The sequence below is a fragment of the Sinohyriopsis cumingii genome, chromosome 2, assembly GCF_028554795.1.
Source record: "Sinohyriopsis cumingii isolate HCF-2022 chromosome 2, ASM2855479v2, whole genome shotgun sequence".
Lineage (NCBI taxonomy): Eukaryota > Metazoa > Mollusca > Bivalvia > Unionida > Unionidae > Sinohyriopsis > Sinohyriopsis cumingii.
The window spans coordinates 165,322,750-165,350,685 of NC_142962.1; the positions used below are offsets into that span (position 1 = coordinate 165,322,750).

The following is a 27,936-nucleotide window of genomic DNA, read 5'->3' on the forward strand; positions in this document are numbered from 1 at the left end:
GTTAAAACATGAGCTTCCTGGAAAAGTAATGATTCCCAACATAATTCAACCTCAGATGATGATTTTATTCAGCAGATAATAACTGATGTAAGTGAAGATGATGATAAAGCTGATGAGATTGTCAATGTAGTAGATGAGAATAGTAATGAAGTAAATGAGATTTCCTATGAAGTCAGTGAAATTATCAATGCAGTAGAGGAGATTGTCAATTAAGTAGATGATATTATCACTAAAAAAGTAGATGAGATTATCATTGAAGTAGATGGGATTATCAGAGCTAGCACACTGCTACTAGAAATACCAATGGGCAGTTTTTAACCCAAAAATGATACTGACTGTGTTTTTACTCTATATCTTAAACTAAGTTAAAGAAAGAAGCAAAACTAAAAGGTTTCATAAAATTAATAAATAATTTATTTCTTTAAGTTACAAAGTGAAAAATTAATAGGAACTTAAAGTATTGTGAATTAAATCCCAAATAATCCTAAAAGTTCTAGCACAAGTCCACAAGTATTGAGTGTTCTGAATAAATTCCAATATTGAATGTGTTATACCAATAGCTTTAAATGTCTTGATGTACCAACAGTCTTGATGCATCACAATGATATAATCCCAGAATATCTTTGAATGAATTCACAATTATCCCAAAGTAGTATTTTAGTCCAAAAGGTCATAAAGCACTTTGTAATTCCATTGACTGGTTTAACTAAATGATTCCTCTTAAATTATATCTAAACACATAAATAAATGACTCCACATATTAAACATAAAATGGGAATAAACATTTGATTACCACAACCTTATATACCATTTTCACTTGACCTAAGACACAATAAAATGCCCAGGATGTGGGTCATTTTAAATGGAAAATTCCCTAAATTGTAAACAAGTTTGCTTCTAGAACATTCTAAGATTGGAACTTCTTTGGTGGCCTAAGTGGTTAGAGTGTCTGCATTGGATGTGGGAGGTCATGGGTTCAAACTCTAGTCAAATATAAAGACTTATAGAAATAGTACTAGCAGCTACCTCACTTTGCACTCAGTATTAAGAGGTTAGTGTTAGAACTAGTCAGCCTGGTGCCAGGATGATGTGGCTGGGTAGGACATGATGCAAAATGATGCCCCTGTGCTAGACATTACTATAAACTGCAACACTGCAGACATCATAGCGATATGATTAAAATTGTTAAGGCTATGTTAAAAAACAAAAATACAAACACACATTTTAAGTTCATGAATAAGATTAGGCCTTGCACCAAACCAGAAGTAAACATCTTTAAAAAATGACAAAAGTCAGGTAGGCCGCAAGTCTACCCTCAGTCATGGACAAATGTTGAGCACACTATATCAACTAAATATACATAACATTATGAGTCTCGTATACATGTTGGCTGGACAAAACAGATGCTGCACAGCAGTATTTAAAAATTAAATGGTGAATACCATGCCTATAGGCTATGACAACATTAGATATTAGATCAGACAAATCATACCATGACAATACCATGAATATCATGACAACATACCATGAATACCATGACAACATTAGATATTAGATCAGACAAATCATGCCATGACAAGACCATGAATACCATGAAAACATGCCATGAATAACATGACAACACCATGAATACCATGACAACATGCCATGAATACCATGACAACATACCATGAATACCATGACAACATGCCATGAATACCTTGATAACATCATGAATACCATGACAACATACCATGAATACCATGACAACACCATGAATACTACGACAACATTAGATCAGACAAATCGTTATGCAGATCAGGGAGAGAAAGGTGAGATCTTGTTTGACAACAGCCACATGAGTTGATTGAAGCCTGCTGTATATAAAAAAATTAAAACTCCTTTTTACAGTTGGTTTAGCTGTGGGTTTCTTATATAAATTTATTAAACAAATTTACAGAGTAGCAGGATATGTGATATCAACTCCATACTTCTTCCAAAAAACAAGTAGGATCTTGTATCATGTACTTCATTTTAAGTTAGTCTTAATCTAAGGTGATATACTGTATGGCTCCATTGGACAGCATTATAATGAGTGAGTACTGTATCATGTACTTCATTTTAAGTTAGTCTCAATCTAAGGTGATATACTGTATGGCTCCATTGGACAGCATTATAATGAGTGAGTACTGTACCATGTACTTCATTTTAAGTTAGTCTCAATCTAAGGTGATATGCTGTATGGCTCCATTGGACAGCATTTTAATGAGTGAGTACTGTACCATGTACTTCATTTTAAGTTAGTCTCAATCTAAGGTGATATGCTGTATGGCTCCATTGGACAGCATTTTAATGAGTGAGTACTGTACCATGTACTTCATTTTAAGTTAGTCTCAATCTAAGGTGGTATACTGTATGGCTCCATTGGACAGCATTATAATGAGTGAGTACTGTATCATGTACTTTGTTTTAAGTTAGTCTCAATCTAAGGTGATATACTGTATGGCACCATTGGACAGCATTTTAATGAGTGAGTACTGTACCATGTACTTCATTTTAAGTTAGTCTCAATCTAAGGTGATATACTGTATGGCTCCATTGGACAGCATTATAATGAGTGAGTACTGTATCATGTGCTTCATTTTTAGTTAGTCTCAATCTAAGGTGGTATACTGTATGGCACCATTGGACAGCATTATAATGAGTAAGTATTGTACCATGTACTTCATTTGAAGTTAGTCTCAATCTAAGGTGGTATACTGTATGGCTCCATTGGACAGCATTATAATGAGTGAGTACTGTATCATGTACTTCATTTTAAGTTAGTCTCAATCTAAGGTGGTATACTGTATGGCTCCATTGGACAGCATTTTAATGAGTGAGTACTGTACCATGTACTTCATTTTAAGTTAGTCTCAATCTAAGGTGATATGCTGTATGGCTCCATTGGACAGCATTTTAATGAGTGAGTACTGTACCATGTACTTTGTTTTAAGTTAGTCTCAATCTAAGGTGGTATGCTGTATGGCTCCATTGGACAGCATAAAAATGTATGAGTACTGTATCATGTACTTCATTTTAAGTTAGTCTCAGTCTAAGGTGGCATACTGTATGGCACCATTGGACAGCAGTATAATGAGTGATTACTGTATCATGTATTTCATTTTAAGTTAGTCTCAATCTAAGGTGATATACTGTATGGCTCCATTGGACAGCATTAAAATGAGTGAGTATTGTACCATGTACTTCATTTGAAGTTAGTCTCAATCTAAGGTGGTATACTGTATGGCTCCATTGGACAGCATTATAATGAGTGAGTACTGTATCATGTACTTCATTTTAAGTTAGTCTCAATCTAAGGTGATATACTGTATGGCTCCATTGGACAGCATTTTAATGAGTGAGTACTGTACCATGAACTTCATTTTAAGTTAGTCTCAATCTAAGGTGATATACTGTATGGCTCCATTGGACAGCATTAAAATGAGTGAGTATTGTACCATGTACTTCATTTGAAGTTAGTCTCAATCTAAGGTGGTATACTGTATGGCTCCATTGGACAGCATTATAATGAGTGAGTACTGTATCATGTACTTCATTTTAAGTTAGTCTCAATCTAAGGTGATATACTGTATGGCTCCGTTGGACAGCATTTTAATGAGTGAGTACTGTACCATGTACTTCATTTTAAGTTAGTCTCAATCTAAGGTGATATACTGTATGGCTCCATTGGACAGCATTTTAATGAGTGAGTACTGTACCATGTACTTTGTTTTAAGTTAGTCTCAATCTAAGGTGGTATGCTGTATGGCTCCATTGGACAGCATAAAAATGTATGAGTACTGTATCATGTACTTCATTTTAAGTTAGTCTCAGTCTAAGGTGGCATACTGTATAGCACCATTGGACAGCAGTATAATGAGTGATTACTGTATCATGTATTTCATTTTAAGTTAGTCTCAATCTAAGGTGATATACTGTATGGCTCCATTGGACAGCATTAAAATGAGTGAGTATTGTACCATGTACTTCATTTGAAGTTAGTCTCAATCTAAGGTGGCATACTGTATGGCACCATTGGACAGCATTTTAATGAGTGATTACTGTATCATGTATTTCATTTTAAGTTAGTCTCAATCTAAGGTGGTATACTGTATGGCTCCATTGGACAGCATTAAAATGAGTGAGTACTATACCATGTACTTCATTTTAAGGTATAATGAAAATAGCTCTCCAGGATACTAATTATGAACAATTTACTGTAAATCTGGAAATAATGTTAATTGCATGATGTATAATTTATTTTTGTTAGCTGTGCCTTTACACATACAAGGTATTTATATTAGATGTGCCTATACATGGATAAATGATTTGTATTGTTTCCTTCCAGGACTATGTCCCCAATAGCATGGATAAATGATTTGTATTGTTTCCTTCCAGGACTATGTCCCCAATAGCATGGATAAATGATTTGTATTGTTTCCTTCCAGGACTATGTCCCCAATAGCATGGATAAATGATTTGTATTGTTTCCTTCCAGGACTATGTCCCCAATAATATGGATAAATGATTTGTATTGTTTCCTTCCAGGACTATGTCCCCAATAGCATGGATAAATTATTTGTATTGTTTCCTTCCAGGATTATGTCCCCAATAGCATAGATAAATGATTTGTATTGTTTCCTTCCAGGACTATGTCCCCAATAGCAGAGCTATATTCTACCTCAGTAATGGAACACCATCACTTTGACCAGTGTATTATGATTCTCAGTTGTAAGGTAAAGTGTTGCTTTCCAATTATCTCCCTTATTATCTTGTTATATTCTCACCTCATTTTTCTTGATGTTTTGTAGACATTTTATGTCACTCTTTCTTTTAACTGTTACACATCATACATTTACTTTCCCTTGCTGATTGATCTAATGAGACTGATTTTTAATTTTCATTTATATTTATAGAGTTTCATTTACAGTCACCCCTTATTATAAAGTACCTCAGTGTGATAACTACAGTCCCTTTTAAAAATGCAAGCATCCCCTACAGTCTCTTTTATAATGTAGGCATCCCTACAGTCCCTTTAAAAATGCAGGCATCCCTACAGTCCCTTTAAAAATGTAGGCATCCCTACAGTCCCTTTAAAAATGTAGGCATCCCCTACAGTCCCTTTTATAATGCAGGCATCCCCTACAGTCCTTTTTAAAAATGTAGGCATCCCCTACAGTCTCTTTTACAATGTAGGCATCCCCTACAGTCCCTTTTAAAATGTAGGCATCCCCTACAGTCCCTTTTAAAATGCAGGCATCCCCTACAGTCCCTTTTGTAATGCAGGCATCCCCTACAGTCCCTTTTGTAATGCAGACATAGCCATATAGCCCATTATATTATAAGAGTCCTGCCAGTTCTCAAGGGTTCTAAATGCACTTTTACATAGTAAGGGAGAGGCTGTGTTACAAATGCTCCAAGTGTGAGTGTATATGTGTTTTTGTGATACAAAGGCTCAAAAGTGAGTATGTGTGTTACAAAGGATCAAAAGTTTGAATGTATTTGTGTTACAAAGGATCAAAAGTATGAATGTATTTGTGTTACAAAGGATCAAAAGTGTGAAAGTATTTGTGTTACAAAAGATCATAGTCTGAGTGTGTATGTGTGTGTTTGAAAGGATGAAAATTGTGAGTGTATGTGTGCTACAAAGAATCAAATGTGTGAGTGTGTGTTACAAAGGATCAAAAGTGTGAATGTATGTGTGTTTCAGAGGTGAGTAGGGTTTAGATAACCAATATAAGAGTCAAGAACAATTTAATAATATTTTAATGAATTGGTTGTTGTTGTTGTTGTTGGGTTTAGTGCCATTTTTCAGCACACGATTGGCCATACATGGCGGCCAGTATTAATGGTGGAGGAAGAACCCGGGAAAACCCCGGAAAGAACCACCGACCCTTGAGAAGCTGCTGGCAAGCTTTCTCACATACCCACATTGGCTGAATCCTAGACTCGAACCGCTGCAGACAGAGGTGAGATGGCAGTGATCTGTAACAAAGAGCGCTTTAGACCGCTCGGCCACTCGGGGCCCCCTTAATGAATTGGAAATAATTAAGTAAATAAAAGCTATATTTTGTTGTCTACAACTCATTTTCTGGAATTAACTAATCAGAAATTCTCTTACAGTGTATATCATCATTTTCTTCTTGTCAGATAGCAGTCCCTGTATTCAGTTAAATACAACTTTTTTGACTCATAATAAAATGGGTCTCAATTAGTGTCTAAGAGTTAGGCTGAAATTAACTTAGCTGCTACAAGTGTCTGAAATTAGGCTGCTGTCGAAACTTAATGATGGATTAATCAATCATTTATTGGATTGACATTTTGACTTTTTGAAAGCTATTAATTGTTGTAAAAACAAGGCATCTTCGCAAAGGTGAATAATTAAGATTAATCATGATTTCATGATTCACCTCTGTTTGAATATGACGTGAAATAGACCACTGCGTTAGCAGAGTGATGTCCCTTGAATAATTGCAATGTCATATTAAGGGAAAAAGTACATGATGAACAGCAAGAGGTTCATTAGAATTAATTAGGAAGTCTCAAAAGCATCAACATAAATTTTGTCTCTTTTTAATGAAAATGAGAACTTATACACAGACCATAAAGTCCTCATTTATTTTTAAAAGGAGTTTTACCCTATTTTGCCCTAGAGCTGACTCTTGGCCTTTGGAACTCATCAATTAAAAGTCAGATTGTAGTCAGTTTGTCATTATGTATTTTGACAATGAAGCTGTTGATTGTAATTTTTACCAGCTTGAATAGGTAAAAAATTGACCTTATTGACATGAATAAAATCGCATGTCATTTACCCACAATACATTGCATACACTGCCATTTTGTTTTTGAACAAACAGAACAAAATTGGAATATACACAGTGTCATGCATACACTAAGTTATACCTTATACTCTGAGTACACAGTGCGATGCTTACACTGTTATACCTTATACTCTGTGTACACAGTGTGATGCTTACACTAAGTTATCCCTTATACTCTGTGTACACAGTGTGATGCTTACACCAAGTTATACCTTATACTCTGTGTACACAGTGTGATGCTTACACTGTTATACCTTATACTCTGTATGCACAGTGTGATGCTTACACTAAGTTATCCCTTATACTCTGTGTACACAGTGTGATGCTTGCACTAAGTTATCCCTTATACTCTGTGTACACAGTGTGATGCTTACACTAAGTTATACCAAATACTCTGTGCACACTGTGTGATACAATAAGTTATCCCTTATACTCAGTGTACACAGTGCAATGCTTACACTAAGTTATACCTTATAATCTGTGTAAACAGTGTGATGCTTACCCTAAGTTATCCCTTATACTCTGTGTACACAGTGTGATGCTTACACTAAGTTATCTTTATACTCTGTGTACACAGTGTGATGCTTACCCTAAGTTATCCCTTATACTCTGTGTACACAGTGTGATGCTTACACTAAGTTATCCCTTATACTCTGTGTACATAGTGTGATGCTTACACAAGTTATCACTTATACTCTGTGTATACAGTGTGATGCTTACACAAGTTATACCTTATATTCTGTGTACACTGTGTTATGCTTACACCAAGTTATACCTTATACTCTGTGTACATAGTGTGATGCTTACACTAAGTTATACCAAATACTCTGTGTACACAGTGTGATGCTTAAACTAAGTTATACCTTATACTTTGTGTACACTGTGTGCTGCTTACACTGTTATCCCATATACTCTGTGTACACAGTGTGGTGATTACACCAAGTTATGCCTTATATTCTGTGTACACTGTGTTATGCTTACACCAAGTTATACCTTATATTCTGTGTACACAGTGTTATACTTACACCAAGTTATACCTTATACTCTGTGTACACAGTGTGATGCTTACACCAAGTTATACCTTATACTCTCTGTACATAATGTGATGCTTACACCAAGTTATACCTTATACTCTATGTACACAGTGTGATACTTACACTGTTATACCTTATAATATGTGTACACAGTGTGATGTTTACACCAAGTTATACCTTATACTCTTTGTACACAGTGTGATGCTTACACTGTTATACCTTATAATATGTGTACACAGTGTGATGCTTACACTGTTATACCTTATACTCTGTGTACACAGTGTGATACTTACACTGTTATACATTATACTGTGTGTACACAGTGTGATGCTGACACTGTTATACCATATACTCTGTGTACACAGTGTGACACTTACACTGTTATACATTATACTATGTGTACACAGTGTGATACTGACATTGTTATACCTTATACTCTGTGTACACAGTGTGATACTTACACTGTTATACATCATACTGTGTGTACACAGTGTGATGCTTACACTGTTATACCTTATATTATGGGGGCCCGAGTGGCCGAGTGGTCTAAAGCACTCTCCGTTACAGATCACTGCCATCTCACCTCTGTCTGCGCAGGTTCGAGTCTCAGATTCAGCCAATGTGGGTATGTGAGAAAGCTTTCCAGTAGCTTCTCATGGGTCGGTGGTTCTTTCCAAGGTTTTCCTGGGTTCTTCCTCCACCATTAATACTGGCCACCATGTATAGCCTATCGTGTGCTGAAAAATGGCGTTAAACCCCACAACAACAACAGCAACCTTATACTATGTGTACATAGTGTGATTGTTACACTGTTATACCTTATACTCTGTGTACACAGTGTGATGCTTACACCAAGTTATACCTTATATTCTGTGTACACTGTGTTATGCTTACACCAAGTTATACCTTATACTCTGTGTACACTGTGTGCTGCTTACACTGTTATCCCATATACTCTGTGTACACAGTGTGGTGATTACACTGTCATACCTTATACTCTGTGTACACTGTGTTATGCTTACACCAAGTTATACCTTATATTCTGTGTACACAGGGTGATGCTTGCACTAAGTTATACCTTATACTCTGTGTACACAGTGTGATGTTTGCACCAAGTTATACCTTATACTCTGTGTACGTAATGTGATGCTTACACCAAGTTATACCTTATACTCTATGTACACAGTGTGATACTTACACTGTTGTACCTTATAGTCTGTGTACAGTGTGATACTTACACTGTTATACCTTATACTCTGTGTACACAGTGTGATGCTTACACTGTTATACCTTATACTATGTGTATATAGTGTGATGCTTACACTGTTATGCCTTATACTCTATGTACACAGTGTGATGCTTACACTGTTATACCTTATACTATGTGTGTATAGTGTGATGCTTACACTGTTATACCTTATAGTCTATGTACACAGTGTGATACTTACACTATTATACCTTATAGTCTATGTACACAGTGTGATACTTACACTGTTATACCTTATACTCTATGTACACTGTGTGATACTTACACTGTTATACCTTATACTCTGTGTACACAGTGTGATGCTTACACTGTTATACCTTATACTATGTGTACACAGTGTGATACTTACACTGTTATACCTTATACTCTGTGTACACTGTGTTATGCTTACACCAAGTTATACCTTATACTCTGTGTACACAGTGTGATGCTTACACTGTTATACCTTATACTATGTGTATATAGTGTGATGTTTACACCAAGTTATACCTTATACTCTATGTACACAGTGTGATACTTACAGTCATACCTTATACTCTATGTACACTGTGTGATACTTACACTGTTATACCTTATACTCTGTGTACACAGTGTGATGCTTACACTGTTATACCTTATACTATGTGTACACAGTGTGATACTTACACTGTTATACCTTATACTCTGTGTACACAGTGTGATGCTTACACTGTTATACCTTATACTATGTGTATATAGTGTGATGTTTACACCAAGTTATACCTTATACTCTATGTACACAGTGTGATACTTACACTGTTATACCTTATACTCTATGTACACAGTGTGATACTTACACTGTTATACCTTATACTCTGTGTACACAGTGTGATGCTTACACTGTTATACCTTATACTATGTGTATATAGTGTGATGCTTACACTGTTATGCCTTATACTCTATGTACACAGTGTGATGCTTACACTGTTATACCTTATACTATGTGTGTATAGTGTGATGCTTACACTGTTATACCTTATAGTCTATGTACACAGTGTGATACTTACACTGTTATACCTTATAGTCTATGTACACAGTGTGATACTTACACTGTTATACCTTATAGTATATGTACACAGTGTGATACTTACACTGTTATACCTTATACTATGTGTATATAGTGTGATGCTTACACTGTTATCCCTTATACTCTGTGTACACAGTGTGATGCTTACACTGTTATACAGTATACTCTGTGTACACAGTGTGATGTTGACACTGTTGTACCTTATACTCTTTGTACATAGTGTGATACTTACACTGTTATACAGTATATTCTGTGTACACACTGTGATGCTTACACTACTGTACATTATACTCTGTGTACACAGTGTGATGGTTACACCAAATTATACCTTATACTGAGGTCGTTATGTCAATTTGTGGCTTACCAATAAAACCACTGGGACAGGTAAATAAAGAAATAAATGCTGCAAGTTGGTATTACAGAAATATATCACTTTGTTTTTCAGGGGAATGAAATTTTATCCAGCTTGACTCAGGAAGAATATGAATATGTGATACAGTTGATAGAACATGCCATTCTTGCTACAGATCTGGCCCTGTACTTTAAGTAGGTATCCAACTTACATTGTCTTAACACAAAAAATTCCAACCAAAACAGCAGAACATTACAGCAACACAATAAATTCCAAGTCAACACAGAATGCACTTTAACATTCACACAATACACTCTGAAAGTACAGAAGGCACATTAAAACAGCACAATAAACTTCAAGTCAACACAGAAGGCACATTAAAATAATACAATCAACTCCAAGTCAACAAAGAAGGCACATTACAACAACACAATAAACTCTAAATCAATACAGAAGGCACATTCAAATACATCAACTCAGCAGGTACATTAAAATAATACAATAAACACAGCTACCACATCAAAATATTATATATTAATATTCACATTTGTTTTCTGAGTGTCCAGGCTGCAAACCAAGAGGTCACCAAGTCAAAACTCACTGTGACACCCCGTTTTTTTTTCAATTTTTTAAAAATATTCTCTTTGTATTCTTTTGTTCTGACTTTCTTTTAAACTCACTAATCTCAATTTTGTATATATTAGTTTTATGTTTTTACAATATTTATGCTGAAACTTTTTTTATCACTCCCATCATAGGATGGGCAGTTAAGCTATTAGCACAATAAACTCCAAGTCAACACAGCTAGTATATTAAAATAACAATAAACTCCAAGTCAGCACAGCAGTCACATTAAAATAACACAATAAACTCCAAGTCAACACAGCATTCACATTAAAATAAAACAGTAAACTCCATCTCTACACAGCAGTAACATTAAAATTATTTTTTAACTTGAACAGACTTTGAACCATTCAAAGCCTATGGCATATAATCAACTCATCTGTGATTAAAAATTATTTTTGTCATAATATTTACTTTTTATATTTAGTTCTTCTTGCATTTTGGTCTTTGAAGTCATGTCAGACTCTTGAAAGGACAGACAGACATCAGAATGTAACCTTAAGATGACATGATTAGGATCTAGGGTGTAGTCTTTTCATTTAATTGCATAGCCTCTGTGTAATACACTATGTGTATGTCATTTAATTGCATAGCCTCTGTGTAATGCACTATGTGTATGTCATTTAAATGCATAGCCTTTGTGTAATACACTGTGTATGTCATTTAATTGCATAGCCTCTGTATAATACACTATGTGTATGTCATTTAATTGCATAGCCTCTGTATAATACACTATGTGTATGTCATTTAATTGCATAGCCTTTGTGTAATACACTGTGTATGTCATTTCATTGCATAGCCTCTGTGTAATACACTATGTGTGTGTCATTTAATTGCATAGCCTCTGTGTAATACACTATGTGTATGTCATTTAATTGCATAGCCTCTGTATAATACACTATGTGTATGTCATTTAATTGCATAGCCTTTGTGTAATACACTGTGTATGTCATTTAACATAGAATCATTTCCTTAGAAAATGCACATCAAACGTTATTGCCTGAATACTTCTTCACTATGTATTTTAAGCATTTGTTAAAAAATTCTTTGTTAAAAGATTAAAAATAACAAACTTAATTTTAAACAATACTGTATAGATAGTATTGTGCTTATGTGCAACTAAACCAAGTACATATATATATATATATATATATATATATATATATATATATATATATATATATATATATATATATATATATCCCTCCCTCCCTGCCTCCCTCCATACATACATACATACATACATACATACATTATAATTCAGATTACATGTATTTAGAATAATATTATGACTACAAAATAGGAACATGATCAAGAAATACCTTTCAAAAAAGTTTGATCCATGTTATCCTGTTGGATGTAGCATGAATTCTCCAAGCCTTCAATATTTGTATAGGCCTGCAAGGAGATGGAATGTGTTATATAACGTTGTTATCTGTCCATCTGTCCGCCAGGAGATGGAATGTGTTATATAACGTTGTTATCTGTCCATCTGTCCGCCAGGAGATGGAATGTGTTATATAATGATGTTATCTGTCCATCTGTCTGCCAGGAGGCAGAATGTATTATAATGATTTTGTCCATCGGTCTGTTTGCCATAAGATGGAATGTAATATATAATGGTGTTATCTGTCCATCTGTCTGCCATGAGATGGAATGTAATATATAATGGTGTTATTTGTCCATCTGTCTGCCATGAGATGGAATGTAATATATAATGGTGTTATCTGTCCATCTGTCTGCCATGAGATGGAATGTGTTGTATAATGGTGTTATGTGTCCATCTGTCTGCCATGAGATGGAATGTGTTATATAATGGTGTTATGTGTCCATCTGTCTGCCAGGAGGCAGAATGTAATATATAATGGTGTTATCTGTCCATCTGTCTGCCAGGAGATGGAATGTATTATATAATGATGTTATCTGTCCATCTGTCTGCCATGAGATGGAATGTGTTATATAATGGTGTTATGTGTCCATCTATCTGCCATGAGATGGAATGTATTGTATATGATGTCGTCCATCCATCTGTCTGCCATGAGATGGAGTGTATTATATAATAATGTTGTCTGTCCATCCATCCATCCATCTACTTGTTTGTTATTTCATTTCTGAACAATGCCTCAATTTTTCCACCATCTGCCATTACCAGTCTTTGTAAGTAGCTTGCATTTGGGGCAAGAATGAGACATATTACTTAGAGATCAAAATGACATTCATCACGGTCACTGGACTGAAAGAAGAAAACTTTTTCCCCACAATACATTTCGTACACCAGATTCCTTGACCAAACTGAATAAATAGGTTTCAGCTGAGATAAGAAAGACATTTATTTATTTTAGGATCGAAGGCTGAAATCATATTGACTAGAAGAGGACAAATTATTTCCACATAAATACAACTGTATGACTACTACTACTGTTACTACTACTACTACTGCTGGTGACAGTATTCAGGGCACAGAATTTATTGTTGAAACTCCATTGTGTATGACAGGTTTAACTGTATAATGCAATTTGGCTGTGTATGACAGGTTTAACTGTATAATGCAATTAGGCTATGTATGACAGGTTTAACTGTATAATGCAATTAGGCTGTGTATGACAGGTTTGACTGTATTACACGGTTTGGTTGTGTTTGAGATGTTTGACTGTATAATGCAATTTGGCTGTGTATGACAGGTTTAACTGTATAATGCAATTTGGCTGTGTATGACAGGTTTAACTGTATAATGCAATTTGGCTGTGTATGACAGGTTTGACTGTATAATGCAATTTGGCTGTGTATGACAGGTTTAACTGTATAATGCAATTTGGCTGTGTATGACAGGTTTAACTGTATAATGCAATTTGGCTGTGTATGACAGGTTTAACTGTATAATGCAATTTGGCTGTGTATGACAGCTTTGACTGTATTACACAGTTTGGTTGTGTTTGAGATGTTTGACTGTATAATGCAATTTGGCTGTGTATGACAGGTTTAACTGTATAATGCAATTTGTCTGTGTATGACAGGTTTGGCTGTATAATGCAATTTGGCTGTGTATGACAGGTTTAACTGTATAATGCAATTTGGCTGTGTATGACAGTTTTGACTGTATAATGCAATTTGGCAGTGTATGACAGGTTTAACTGTATAATGCAATTTGGCTATGTATGACAGATTTAACTGTATAATGCAATTTGGCTGTGTATGACAGGTTTGACTGTATAATGCAATTTGGCTGTGCATGACAGGTTTAACTGTATAATGCAATTTGGCTGTGTATGACAGGTTTAACTGTATAATGCAATTAGGCTATGTATGACAGGTTTGACTGTATAATGCAATTTGGCTGTGTACAAGTTTTGACTGTATTACACGGTTTGGTTGTGTTTGAGATGTTTGACTGTATAATGCAATTTGGCTGTGTATGACAGGTTTAACTGTATAATGCAATTTGGCTGTGTATGACAGGTTTGACTGTATAATGCAATTTGGCTGTGTATGACAGTTTTGACTGTATAATGCAATTTGGCTGTGTATGACAGGTTTAACTGTATAATGCAATTTGGCTGTGTATGACAGGTTTGACTGTACGATGCAATTTGGCTGTGTATGACAGGTTTGACTGTATAATGCAATTTGGCTGTGTATGACAGGTTTGACTGTATAATGCAATTTGGCTGTGTATGACAGGTTTAACTGTATAATGCAATTTGGCTGTGTATGACAGGTTTAACTGTATAATACAATTAGGCTATGTATGACAGGTTTGACTGTATAATGCAATTTGGCTGTGTATGACAGTTTTGACTGTATAATGCAATTTGGCTGTGTATGACAGTTTTGACTGTATTACACAGTTTGGTTGTGTTTGAGATGTTTGACTGTATAATGTAATTTGGCTGTGTATGACAGGTTTGACTGTATAATGCAATTTGGCTGTGTATGACAGGTTTGACTGTATAATGCAATTTGGCTGTGTATGATAGGTTTGACTGTATAATCCAGTTTGGCTGTGCATGACAGGTTTGACTATATAATGCAGTTTGGCTGCATGACAGGTTTGACTATTTAATGCAATTTGGCTGTGTATGACAGGTTTGGCTGTATAATGCAATTTGGCTGTGTATGACACGTTTAACTGTACAATCCAATTTGAATGTGTATGACAGGTTTGACTATATAATGCAGTTTGGGTGTGTATGACAGGTTTGACTGTTTAATGCAGTTTGGCTGTGTATGGCAGGTTTGACTGTATAATCCAATTTGGCTGTGTATGACAGGTTTGACTGTATTATGCAGTTTGGGTGTGTATGACAGGTTTGACTGTTTAATGCAGTTTGGCTGTGTATGGCAGGTTTGACTGTATAATCCAATTTGGCTGTGTATGACAGGTTTGTCTGTATTATGCAGTTTTTCTGTGTATGACAGATATGACTGTATAATCCAATCTGGCTGTGTATGACAGGTTTGACTGTATTATGCAGTTTGGCTGTGTATGGCAGGTTTGACTGTATAATCCAATTTGGCTGTGTATGACAGGTTTGACTGTTTAATGCAGTTTGGCTGTGTAAGACAGGTTTGACTGTATAATCCAATATCAGCTGTATCATTAAATTTGGTTATGTAAGTCATGTTTGACTGTATCATTAAATTTGGTTGTGTAAGACATGTTTGACCCTGTCATTAAATTTGGTTGTGTAAAACTTGTTTGACTGTATAATGCAGTTTAGCTGTGCATGACAGGTTTGATTGTACAATGCAATTTGGCTTTGTATGACAGGTTTGACTGTATAATGCAGTTTGGCTGTGTATGACAGGTTTGACTGTATAATCCAATTTGGCAGTGTGTGACAGGTTTGTCTCTATAGTGCAGTTTGGCTGTGTATGACAGGTTTGACTGTATAATCCAATTTGGCTGTGCACAACAGGTTTGCTTAATGCAATTTGGCTGTGCATGACTGGTTTGGCTGTATAATGCAATTTGGCTGTGTATGACAGGTTTGACTGTATAATCCAATTTGGCTGTGTATGACAGTTTTAACTGTATAATGCAGTTTGGCTGTGTGTGACAGGTTTGACTGTATAATGTAGTTTGGCTGTGCCGGACAGGTTTGACTGTACAATGCAGTTTGGCTGTGTATGACAGGTTTGACTGTATAATGCAGTTTGGCTGTGTATGACAGGTTTGACTGTATAATGCAGTTTGCCTGTGCCTGACAGGTTTGACTGTATAATCCAATCTGGCTTTGTATGACAGGTATGGCTGTATAATGCAGTTTGGGTATGAATGACAGATGTGACTATAATGCAGTTTGTGTGTGTATGAAAGGTTTGACTGTATAATGCAGTTTGGGTGTGTATGGCTGGTTTGGCTGTATAATGCAATTTGGCTGTTTATGACAGGTTTGACTGTATAATGCAGTTTGGCTGTGGATGACAGGTTTGACTGTACCATTAAATTTGGTTGTGAAAGACATGTTTGACTATCATTAAATTTGGTTGTGCAAGACATGTTTGACTGTATCATTAAATTTTGTTGTTTGAGACATGTTTGAATGTATCATTAAATTTGGTTGTGTAAGACATGTTTGACTGTCATTAAATTTGGTTGGTTAAGACATGTTTGACTGTATCATTAATTTTGTTTGTGTAAGACATGGTTGACAGTATAATTCAATTTTCATAGGTCTTTTTTGCCATTCATGTATCCATTCATCTGTCCATAAAGTACTCATTTTTATTTTCCATACCTTTAATGTTTTGAGACAAAGGAAAATGTTTTTCAGAAATTTTATATTGTGGTTCAGGTTTTGTTCCAGTCAGCCTAGTTTATGACACAGAAATGGCAAATATTTTGTGTTTGTAAAGCTTCAAGTCTTTTCTTTCCTTTCATTAAAAGTTTCATGGACATACATGTTTTGTACACTGAGCCACACAAGTTTTACTTCTGGTTACAGTTGCCAATCTGATTCATATTTATAACAAAATACTATCAGAATGAAAAAAAAGGAAAAGAAAATTCTAGCCATTTTTTTGTTTATGTCTGTTGCCTTGAAAATCTTAAGTTTATTCACAGGTATCGCAGCAAGTTTTTCAAACTCGTTGAGCAAGATGAGCTATCCTGGGAAACTGATGAGCACAGAGATCTCCTAAGGTAATGGTTCTTTCTGTCAAACTAGAAATTTGTTTGATTGTATTTCTTATTTTACTGATAGTATTTATTAGTCTGCTTGTCTGGTGGTGAAAAACGGTATTACACTTTTTTGGTCTGCATATTATATGAGTTAAAAATAATTACAAAAATTTTTACTTGGTCCAAGCCTTCTTAAGAAATATTTGGATTGACTCTAATTTCATCATGTAATGCAGAAAACTGGAAGTTATTAATTCATAATGAATGAATGGAACTATTTTAACTATGTGTTTTCCAGGTTTTCAGTATTCAGAAGCCCGCATAATGGTATATGTACATGTTTGTAAACAAAACATCCGACATGATATTAGAAAGTTTAATATCATAAGGGTATTTTATTTTCAAAATATATGTGAAAAAAATTAAATACTACTTATTGTATCCTGTGCAGCTAAATTTGCATTAAAGTGTAAACTGTTGGTTTCAAGATTTCCAAATTGCCATGCAATAATAATAATAATAATAATAATAATAATAATAACAATAATTATAATATTAATTATAATATTAATGTCTTTATTTAGAGAGATTGCCTCAATTAGTTGAGTACAATTAATTTCTCTTGAAGCCCTCTACTACATAAACAAAATAACAAATACAATGTCTTATCAGTAAAATAATAAACACAGTGTATTATCAGTAAAATAATAAATACAAGTTATTATCAGTAAAATAATAAACACAGTGTATTATCAGTAAAATAACAAATACAATGTATTATCAGTAAAATAATAAACACAGTGTATTATCAGTAAAATAACAAATACAATGTATTATCAGTAAATAATAAATACAAGGTATTATCAGTAAAATAACAAATACAATGTATTATCAGTAAAATAATAAACACAGTGTATTATCAGTAAAATAACAAATACAAGTTATTATCAGTAAAATAATAAACACAGTGTATTATCAGTAAAATAACAAATACAATGTATTATCAGTAAAATAATAAACACAGTGTATTATCAGTAAAATAATAAACACAGTGTATTATCAGTAAAATAATAAATACAAGTTATTATCAGTAAAATAATAAACACAGTGTATTATCAGTAAAATAACAAATACAATGTATTATCAGTAAAATAATAAACACAGTGTATTATCAGTAAAATAACAAATACAATGTATTATCAGTAAAATAATAAATACAAGGTATTATCAGTAAAATAACAAATACAATGTATTATCAGTAAAATAATAAACACAGTGTATTATCAGTAAAATAACAAATACAAGTTATTATCAGTAAAATAATAAACACAGTGTATTATCAGTAAAATAACAAATACAATGTATTATCAGTAAAATAATAAACACAGTGTATTATCAGTAAAATAATAAATACAGTGTATTATCAGTAAAATAATAAACACAGTGTATTATCAGTAAAATAACAAATACAAGTTATTATCAGTAAAATAATAAACACAGTGTATTATCAGTAAAATAACAAATACAATGTATTATCAGTAAAATAATAAACACAGTGTATTATCAGTAAAATAACAAATACAAGTTATTATCAGTAAAATAATAAACACAGTGTATTATCAGTAAAATAACAAATACAATGTATTATCAGTAAAATAATAAATACAAGGTATTATCAGTAAAATAATAAACACAGTGTATTATCAGTAAAATAACAAATACAATGTATTATCAGTAAAATAACAAATACAATGTATTATCAGTAAAATAATAAATACAATGTATTATCAGTAAAACAACAAATACAGTGTATTATCAGTAAAATAACAAATACAAGTTATTATCAGTAAAATAACAAATACAAGGTATTATCAGTAAAATAATAAATACAAGTTATTATCAGTAAAATAATAAACACAGTGTATTATCAGTAAAATAACAAATACAAGGTATTATCAGTAAAATAAAAAATACAATGTATTATCAGTAAAATAATAAATACAATGTATTATCAGTAAAATAATAAATACAATGTATTATCAGTAAAATAATAAACACAGTGTATTATCAGTAAAATAACAAATACAATGTATTATCAGTAAAATAATAAACACAGTGTATTATCAGTAAAATAACAAATACAAGTTATTATCAGTAAAATAATAAACACAGTGTATTATCAGTAAAATAATAAATACAATGCATTATCAGTAAAATAATAAACACAATGTATTATCAGTAAAATAATAAATACAATGCATTATCAGTAAAATAATAAATACAATGTATTATCAGTAAAATAATAAACACAGTGTATTATCAGTAAAATAACAAATACAAGTTATTATCAGTAAAATAATAAACACAGTGTATTATCAGTAAAATAACAAATACAATGTATTATCAGTAAAATAATAAACACAGTGTATTATCAGTAAAATAATAAATACAGTGTATTATCAGTAAAATAATAAACACAGTGTATTATCAGTAAAATAACAAATACAAGTTATTATCAGTAAAATAATAAACACAGTGTATTATCAGTAAAATAACAAATACAATGTATTATCAGTAAAATAATAAACACAGTGTATTATCAGTAAAATAATAAACACAGTGTATTATCAGTAAAATAACAAATACAATGTATTATCAGTAAAATAATAAACACAGTGTATTATCAGTAAAATAATAAATACAGTGTATTATCAGTAAAATAATAAACACAGTGTATTATCAGTAAAATAACAAATACAAGTTATTATCAGTAAAATAATAAACACAGTGTATTATCAGTAAAATAACAAATACAAGGTATTATCAGTAAAATAATAAACACAGTGTATTATCAGTAAAATAACAAACACAGTGTATTATCAGTAAAATAAAAAATACAATGTATTATCAGTAAAATAATAAATACAATGTATTATCAGTAAAACATCAAATACAGTGTATTATCAGTAAAATAACAAATACACGTTATTATCAGTAAAATAACAAATACAAGTTATTATCAGTAAAATAACAAATACAAGGTATTATCAGTAAAATAATAAATACAAGTTATTATCAGTAAAATAATAAACACAGTGTATTATCAGTAAAATAACAAATACAAGGTATTATCAGTAAAATAAAAAATACAATGTATTATCAGTAAAATAAAAAATACAATGTATTATCAGTAAAATAATAAATACAATGTATTATCAGTAAAATAACAAATACAATGTATTATCAGTAAAATAACAAATACAAGTTATTATCAGTAAAATAATAAATACAATGTATTATCAGTAAAATAACAAATACAAGGTATTATCAGTAAAATAACAAATACAGTGTATTATCAGTAAAATAACAAATACAAGTTATTATCAGTAAAATAATAAATACAATGTATTATCAGTAAAATAACAAATACAAGTTATTATCAGTAAAATAACAAATACAGTGTATTATCAGTAAAATAACAAATACAGTGGATTATTAGTAAAATAACAAATACAAGGTATTATCAGTAAAATAAAAAATACAGTGTATTATTAGTAAAATAACAAATACAGTGTATTATCAGTAAAATAACAAATACAGTGTATTATCAGTAAAATAATAAATACAGTGTATTATTAGTAAAATAACAAATACAGTGTATTATTAGTAAAATAACAAATACAAGGTATTATCAGTAAAATAACAAATACAAGTTATTATCAGTAAAATAACAAATACAGTGTATTATCAGTAAAATAACAAATACAAGGTATTATCAGTAAAATAAAAAATACAATGTATTATCAGTAAAATAATAAATACAAGTTATTATCAGTAAAATAACAAATACAGTGTATTATCAGTAAAATAAAAAATACAAGGTATTATCAGTAAAATAAAAAATACAGTGTATTATTAGTAAAATAACAAATACAGTGTATTATCAGTAAAATAACAAATACAGTGTATTATCAGTAAAATAATAAATACAGTGTATTATTAGTAAAATAACAAATACAGTGTATTATCAGTAAAATAACAAATACAAGGTATTATCAGTAAAATAACAAATACAAGTTATTATCAGTAAAATAACAAATACAGTGTATTATCAGTAAAATAAAAAATACAATGTATTATCAGTAAAATAACAAATACAGTGTATTATAAGTAAAATAATAAATACAGTGTATTATTAGTAAAATAACAAATACAGTGTATTATTAGTAAAATAACAAATACAGTGTATTATTAGTAAAATAATAAATACAATGTATTATCAGTAAAATAACAAATACAAGTTTTTATCAGTAAAATAATAAATACAGTGTATTATCAGTAAATAATATATACAATGTATTATCAGTAAAATAACAAATAAAAGTTATTATCAGTAAAATAATAAATACAATCTATTATCAGTAAAATAATAAATACAATGTATTATCAGTAAAATAACAAATACAGTGTATTATAAGTGAAATAATAAATACAATGTATTATCAGTAAAATAACAAATACAAGTTTTTATCAGTAAAATAATAAATACAGTGTATTATCAGTAAATAATATATACAATGTATTATCAGTAAAATAACAAATAAAAGTTATTATCAGTAAAATAATAAATACAATGTATTATCAGTAAAATAACAAATACAATGTATTATCAGTAAAATAAAAAATACAATGTATTATCAGTAAAATAATAAATACAAGGTATTATCAGTAAAATAACAAATACAGTGTATTATCAGTAAAATAAAAAATACAATGTATTATCAGTAAAATAACAAATACAGTGTATTATCAGTAAAATAATAAATACAAGGTATTATCAGTAAAATAAAAAATACAATGTATTATCCGTAAAATAATAATTACAGTGTATTATCAGTAAAATAAAAAATACAATGTATTATCAGTAAAATAACAAATACAATGTATTATCTTATAATATTTGTAAATAATAATTAAAATGTAGTTGTGTTGTTTATTTATTGACTTTTATTAGTCTTGTTATAGTTACAAGTATTTGTAAGTCAGTTACACACTATACTGGTATTTGTCAATCCATTACACACTATGCTGGTATTTGTCAATCCATTACACACTATACTGGTATTTATCAATACATTACACACTATGCTGATATTTGTCAATCCATTACACACTATACTGGTATTTGTCAATCCATTACACACTATGCTGGTATTTGTCAATCCATTACACACTATACTGGTATTTGTCAATCCATTACACACTATACTGGTATTTGTCAATCAGTTACACACTATACTGGTATTTGTCAATCCATTACACACTATACTGGTATTTGTCAATCCATTATACACTATGCTGGTATTTGTCAATTCATTACACACTATACTGGTATTTGTCAATCAGTTACACACTATACTGGTATTTATCAATCCATTACACACTATACTGCTATTTGTCAATCCATTACACACTATACTGGTATTTGACAATCAGTTACACACTATACTGGTATTTGTCAATCCATTACACACTATGCTGGTATTTGTCAATCAGTTACACACTATACTGGTATTTGTCAATCAGTTACACACTATGCTGGTATTTGTCAATCCATTACACACTATGCTGGTATTTGTCAATCCATTACACACTATGCTGGTATTTGTCAATCAGTTACACACTATACTGGTATTTATCAATCCATTACACACTATACTGGTATCTGTCAATCCATTACACACTATGCTGGTATTTGTCAATCAGTTACACACTATACTGGTATTCATAAATCAGTTACACACTATAACACACTATACTGGTATTTATCAATCAGTTACATGCTATGCTGGTATTTGCAAATCAGTTGCATGCTATACTGGAATTTCAAATCAGTTACACACTATATTGTTATTTGTAAATCAGTTAGACACTATACTGGTATTTGTCAATTAGTTACACACTATACTGGTATTTATCAATCATTTACACACTATACTGGTATTTGTCAATCCATTACACACTATACTGGTATTTGTCAATCCATTACACACTATACTGGTATTTGTCAATTAGTTACATGCTATACTGGTATTTGCAAATCAGTTACACACTATATTGTTATTTGTAAATCAGTTACACACTATACTGGTATTTGTCAATTAGTTACACACTATACTGGTATTTATCAATCATTTACACACTGTACTGGTATTTGTCAATCCATTACACACTATATTGGTATTTATCAATCATTTACACACTATACTGGTATTTGTCAATCCATTACACACTATACTGGTATTTGTCAATCCATTACACACTATACTGGTATTTGTCAATTAGTTACATGCTATACTGGTATTTGCAAATCATTTACACACTATATTGTTATTTGTAAATCAGTTACACACTATACTGGTATTTGTCAATTAGTTACACACTATATTGTTATTTGTAAATCAGTTACACACTATACTGGTATTTGCAAATCAGTTACACACTATATTGTTATTTGTAAATCAGTTACACACTATACTGGTATTTGTCAATTAGTTACACACTATACTGGTATTTATCTATCATTTACACACTATACTGGTATTTGTCAATCCATTACACACTATACTGGTATTTATCAATCATTTACACACTATACTGGTATTTGTCAATCCATTACACACTATACTGGTATTTGTCAATTAGTTACATGCTATACTGGTATTTGCAGATCAGTTACACACTATATTGTTATTTGTAAATCAGTTACACACTATACTGGTATTTGTCAATTAGTTACACACTATACTGGTATTTATCAATCATTTACACACTGTACTGGTATTTGTCAATCCATTACACACTATATTGGTATTTATCAATCATTTACACACTATACTGGTATTTGTCAATCCATTACACACTATACTGGTATTTGTCAATCCATTACACACTATACTGGTATTTGTCAATTAGTTACATGCTATACTGGTATTTGCAAATCATTTACACACTATATTGTTATTTGTAAATCAGTTACACACTATACTGGTATTTGTCAATTAGTTACACACTATATTGTTATTTGTAAATCAGTTACACACTATACTGGTATTTACAAATCAGTTACACACTATATTGTTATTTGTAAATCAGTTACACACTATACTGGTATTTGTCAATTAGTTACACACTATACTGGTATTTATCTGTCATTTACACACTATACTGGTATTTGTCAATCCATTACACACTATACTGGTATTTGTCAATTAGTTACATGCTATACTGGTATTTGCAAATCAATTACACACTATATTGTTATTTGTAAATCAGTTACACACTATACTGGTATTTGTCAATCCATTACACACTATACTGGTATTTATCAATCATTTACACACTATACTGGTATTTATCAATCATTTACACACTATACTGATATTTGTCAATCCATTACACACTATACTGGTATTTGTCAATCCATTACACACTATACTGGTATTTGTCAATCGATTACACACTATACTGGTACTTGTCAATCCATTTCACACTATACTGGTATTTGTCAATCAGTTACACACTATATTGGTATTTATCAATCAATTACACACATACTGGTACTTGTCAATCCATTTCACACTATGCTGGTATTTGTCAATCAGTTACACACTATACTGGTATTTGTCAATCCATTACACACTATAATGGTATTTGTAAATCAGTTACACACTATACTGGTATTCATAAATCAGTTACACACTATAACACACTATACTGGTATTTGTCAATCCATTACACCAGTGCTGTCCAACCTTTTTGACACCATGGGCCACTGAAAAATGTTTTCTTGAAGCTGAGGGCTGCAGCAGAAAACTGAAAAACAATGACTATGTAGCTGCTCGAGCTCTGGCAGGCCATTTAAAACCAGCCCATGGGCCGAATGCTATTTTACATTATGTTATCCATTTGTCATCAATATTACACTATTTTACATCATGTTATCCATTTGCCATCAGTATTACACTATTTTACATTATGTTATCCATTTGTCATCAATATTACACTATTTTACATCATGTTATCCATTTGCCATCAGTATTACACTATTTTACATTATGTTATCCATTTGTCATCAATATTACACTATTTTACATTATGTTATCCATTTGTCATCAATATTACACTATTTTACTTCATGTTATCCATTTGCCATAAGTATTACACTATTTTACATCATGTTATCCATTTGCCATAAGTAGTACACTATTTTACATTATGTTATCCATTTGCCATAAGTATTACATTATTTTACATTATGTTATCCATTTGTCATCAATATTACATTATTTTACTTCATGTTATCCATTTTCCATCAGTATTACACTATTTTACATCATGTTATCCATTTGTCATCAATATTACACTATTTTACATCTAGTCCTTTCTTTGCAACCTGTCCTCAGTATTACACTATTTTACATCTAGTCCTTTCTTTGCAACCTGTCCTCAGTATTACACTATTTTACATCTAGTCCTTTCTTTGCAACCTGTCCTCAGTATTACATAGAGGATCTCAAATGAAAAATGATTTAATGTTAAACTTATGAAACAAGTTGAATAAGTTTATTTTTTCAAACCTTGGCAATCACAAGCTGGAAATTTTCAATATATTTCCTAAATTTAATATAAATTAATAACTCATTTGAGATTCTGCTAAACATAGCTTTTATCTTAGTGGAAAGAATAAGATACAAAGAAAAACATAGGATTTTCAGCATTTCATTTATTTCTGGCTCAGGTACTGCTAAAATCATCCCATATGAAGGTTGAATCATTAATGCAGAATTCAACACCAGTAACATTTAAAATTAGATACATCTACAAATTATAATTCAAAGAGCAACTATTCTTCCAAATCAAAAGAACATATGACACTTCAAAATAATTTCTCATCACTAGATCCCTGATGGAAATTCCATTGCATTCAAATAGTTCCCCCTGGTCAGATCAGCTGGAGTAGTTGATATGCCGTATACATGTACTTCGATGAAACAAGTTGAATAATTGTCCTTGTCCTGTTTACAATGTTTCCACCAAAAATAGGTCAGCTCCACCTTGGATATTCACCACAGATGCAGCAGCATTCCATTTTTTGGATGATTACTTAATGCAAAAGTGTACTAAATCTAGAGTTTTTTTAAAAGTATAATGATTTCAGATTTAATGTTTTTGTAACCAGATATCTGCATTATTTGAGTTTGAAGAATGATTTGTTTAAATAACTTCTTGCCAGATGGGAAACCAGCATTTGTCAACATTCTTGTCTTAAGAGAACTTTATTTATTTTCTCCTATAGGTTGACATTTAAACCATGCTTATCCTGGGAGTGGGATGCTTCTGATAGGTTGACATTGGTTGTCCTGGGAGTGGGGTGCTTCCAATAGGTTGACATTGCTTGTCCTGGGAATGGGGTGCTTCCGATAGGTCGACATTATCCTGGGAGTGGCTGCTTCCAATAGGTTGACCATGCTTGTTCTGGGAGTTGGGTGTTTCTGATAGGTTGACATTGCTTGTCCTTGGAGTGGGGTGCTTCTGATAGGTTGACATTGCTTATCATGGGAGTGGGATGCTTTTGATAGGTTGACATTGGTTGTCCTGGGAGTGGGGTGCTTCTGATAGGTTGACATTGCTTGTCCTGGAAGTGGGGTGCTTCTGATAGGTTGACATTGGTTGTCTTGGGAGTGGAGTGCTTCCAATAGGTTGACATTGCTTGTCCTGGGAGTGGGGTGCTTCCGATAGGTTGACATTGTCCTGGGAGTGGCTGCTTCCAATAGGTTGACCATGCTTGTTCTGGGAGTGGGGTGTTTCTGATAGGTTGACATTGCTTGTCCTGAGAGTGGGGTGCTTCCAATAGGTTTACATTGCCTGTTGTGGGAGTGGGTTGCTTTTGATAGGTTGACATTGATTGTCCTGGGAATGGATGCTTCTGATAGGTTGACATTGCTTGTCCTTGGAGTGGGGTACTTCCGATTGGTTGACATTGCTTATCATTGGAGTGGGATGCTTTTGATAGGTTGACATTGGTTGTCCTGGGAGTGGGGTGCTTCTGATAGGTTGACATTGCTTGTCCTGGGAGTGGGGTGCTTCTGATAGGTTGACATTGGTTGTCTTGGGAGTGGGGTGCTTCCAATAGGTTCACATTGCTTGTCCTGGGAGTGGGGTGCTTCCGATAGGTTGACATTGTCCTGGGAGTGGCTGCTTCCAATATGTTGACCATGCTTGTCCTGAGAGTGGGGTGCTTCCAATAGGTTTACATTGCTTATTGTGGGAGTGGGTTGCTTTTGATAGGTTGACATTGGTTTTCCTGGGAATGGGTGCTTCTGATAGGTTGACATTGCTTGTCCTTGGAGTGGGGTGCTTCTGATAGGTTGACATTGCTTGTCCTGGGAGTGGGGTGCTTCTGATAGGTTGACATTGGTTGTCTTGGGAGTGGGGTGCTTTTGATAGGTTGACATTGGTTGTCCTGGGAGTGGGATGTAAGATCCATATCACATGCTAGCAGCAATGTACTCATGTTCTAGTTTCACTTTGGCATTCAAAGAATTTTACAATTGATACATTTGCCATGATTGTCCATTTTTCCCCCAGT

At 32.4% G+C, this 27,936-nt stretch overlaps 1 protein-coding gene across 1 annotated transcript in view; it reads left to right on the forward strand.

The window, feature by feature from the left end:
- Positions 1-27,936, forward strand: part of LOC149806247 (dual 3',5'-cyclic-AMP and -GMP phosphodiesterase 11-like) — a 365,100-nt gene that overhangs the window by 315,703 nt on the left and 21,461 nt on the right. Inside the window, exons 15-17 of the mRNA XM_089935456.1 lie at positions 4,670-4,757; positions 10,634-10,734; positions 17,229-17,306. Coding sequence (XP_089791582.1) covers positions 4,670-4,757; positions 10,634-10,734; positions 17,229-17,306 — 267 coding nt within the window. The remainder of the gene's footprint in view (positions 1-4,669; positions 4,758-10,633; positions 10,735-17,228; positions 17,307-27,936) is intronic.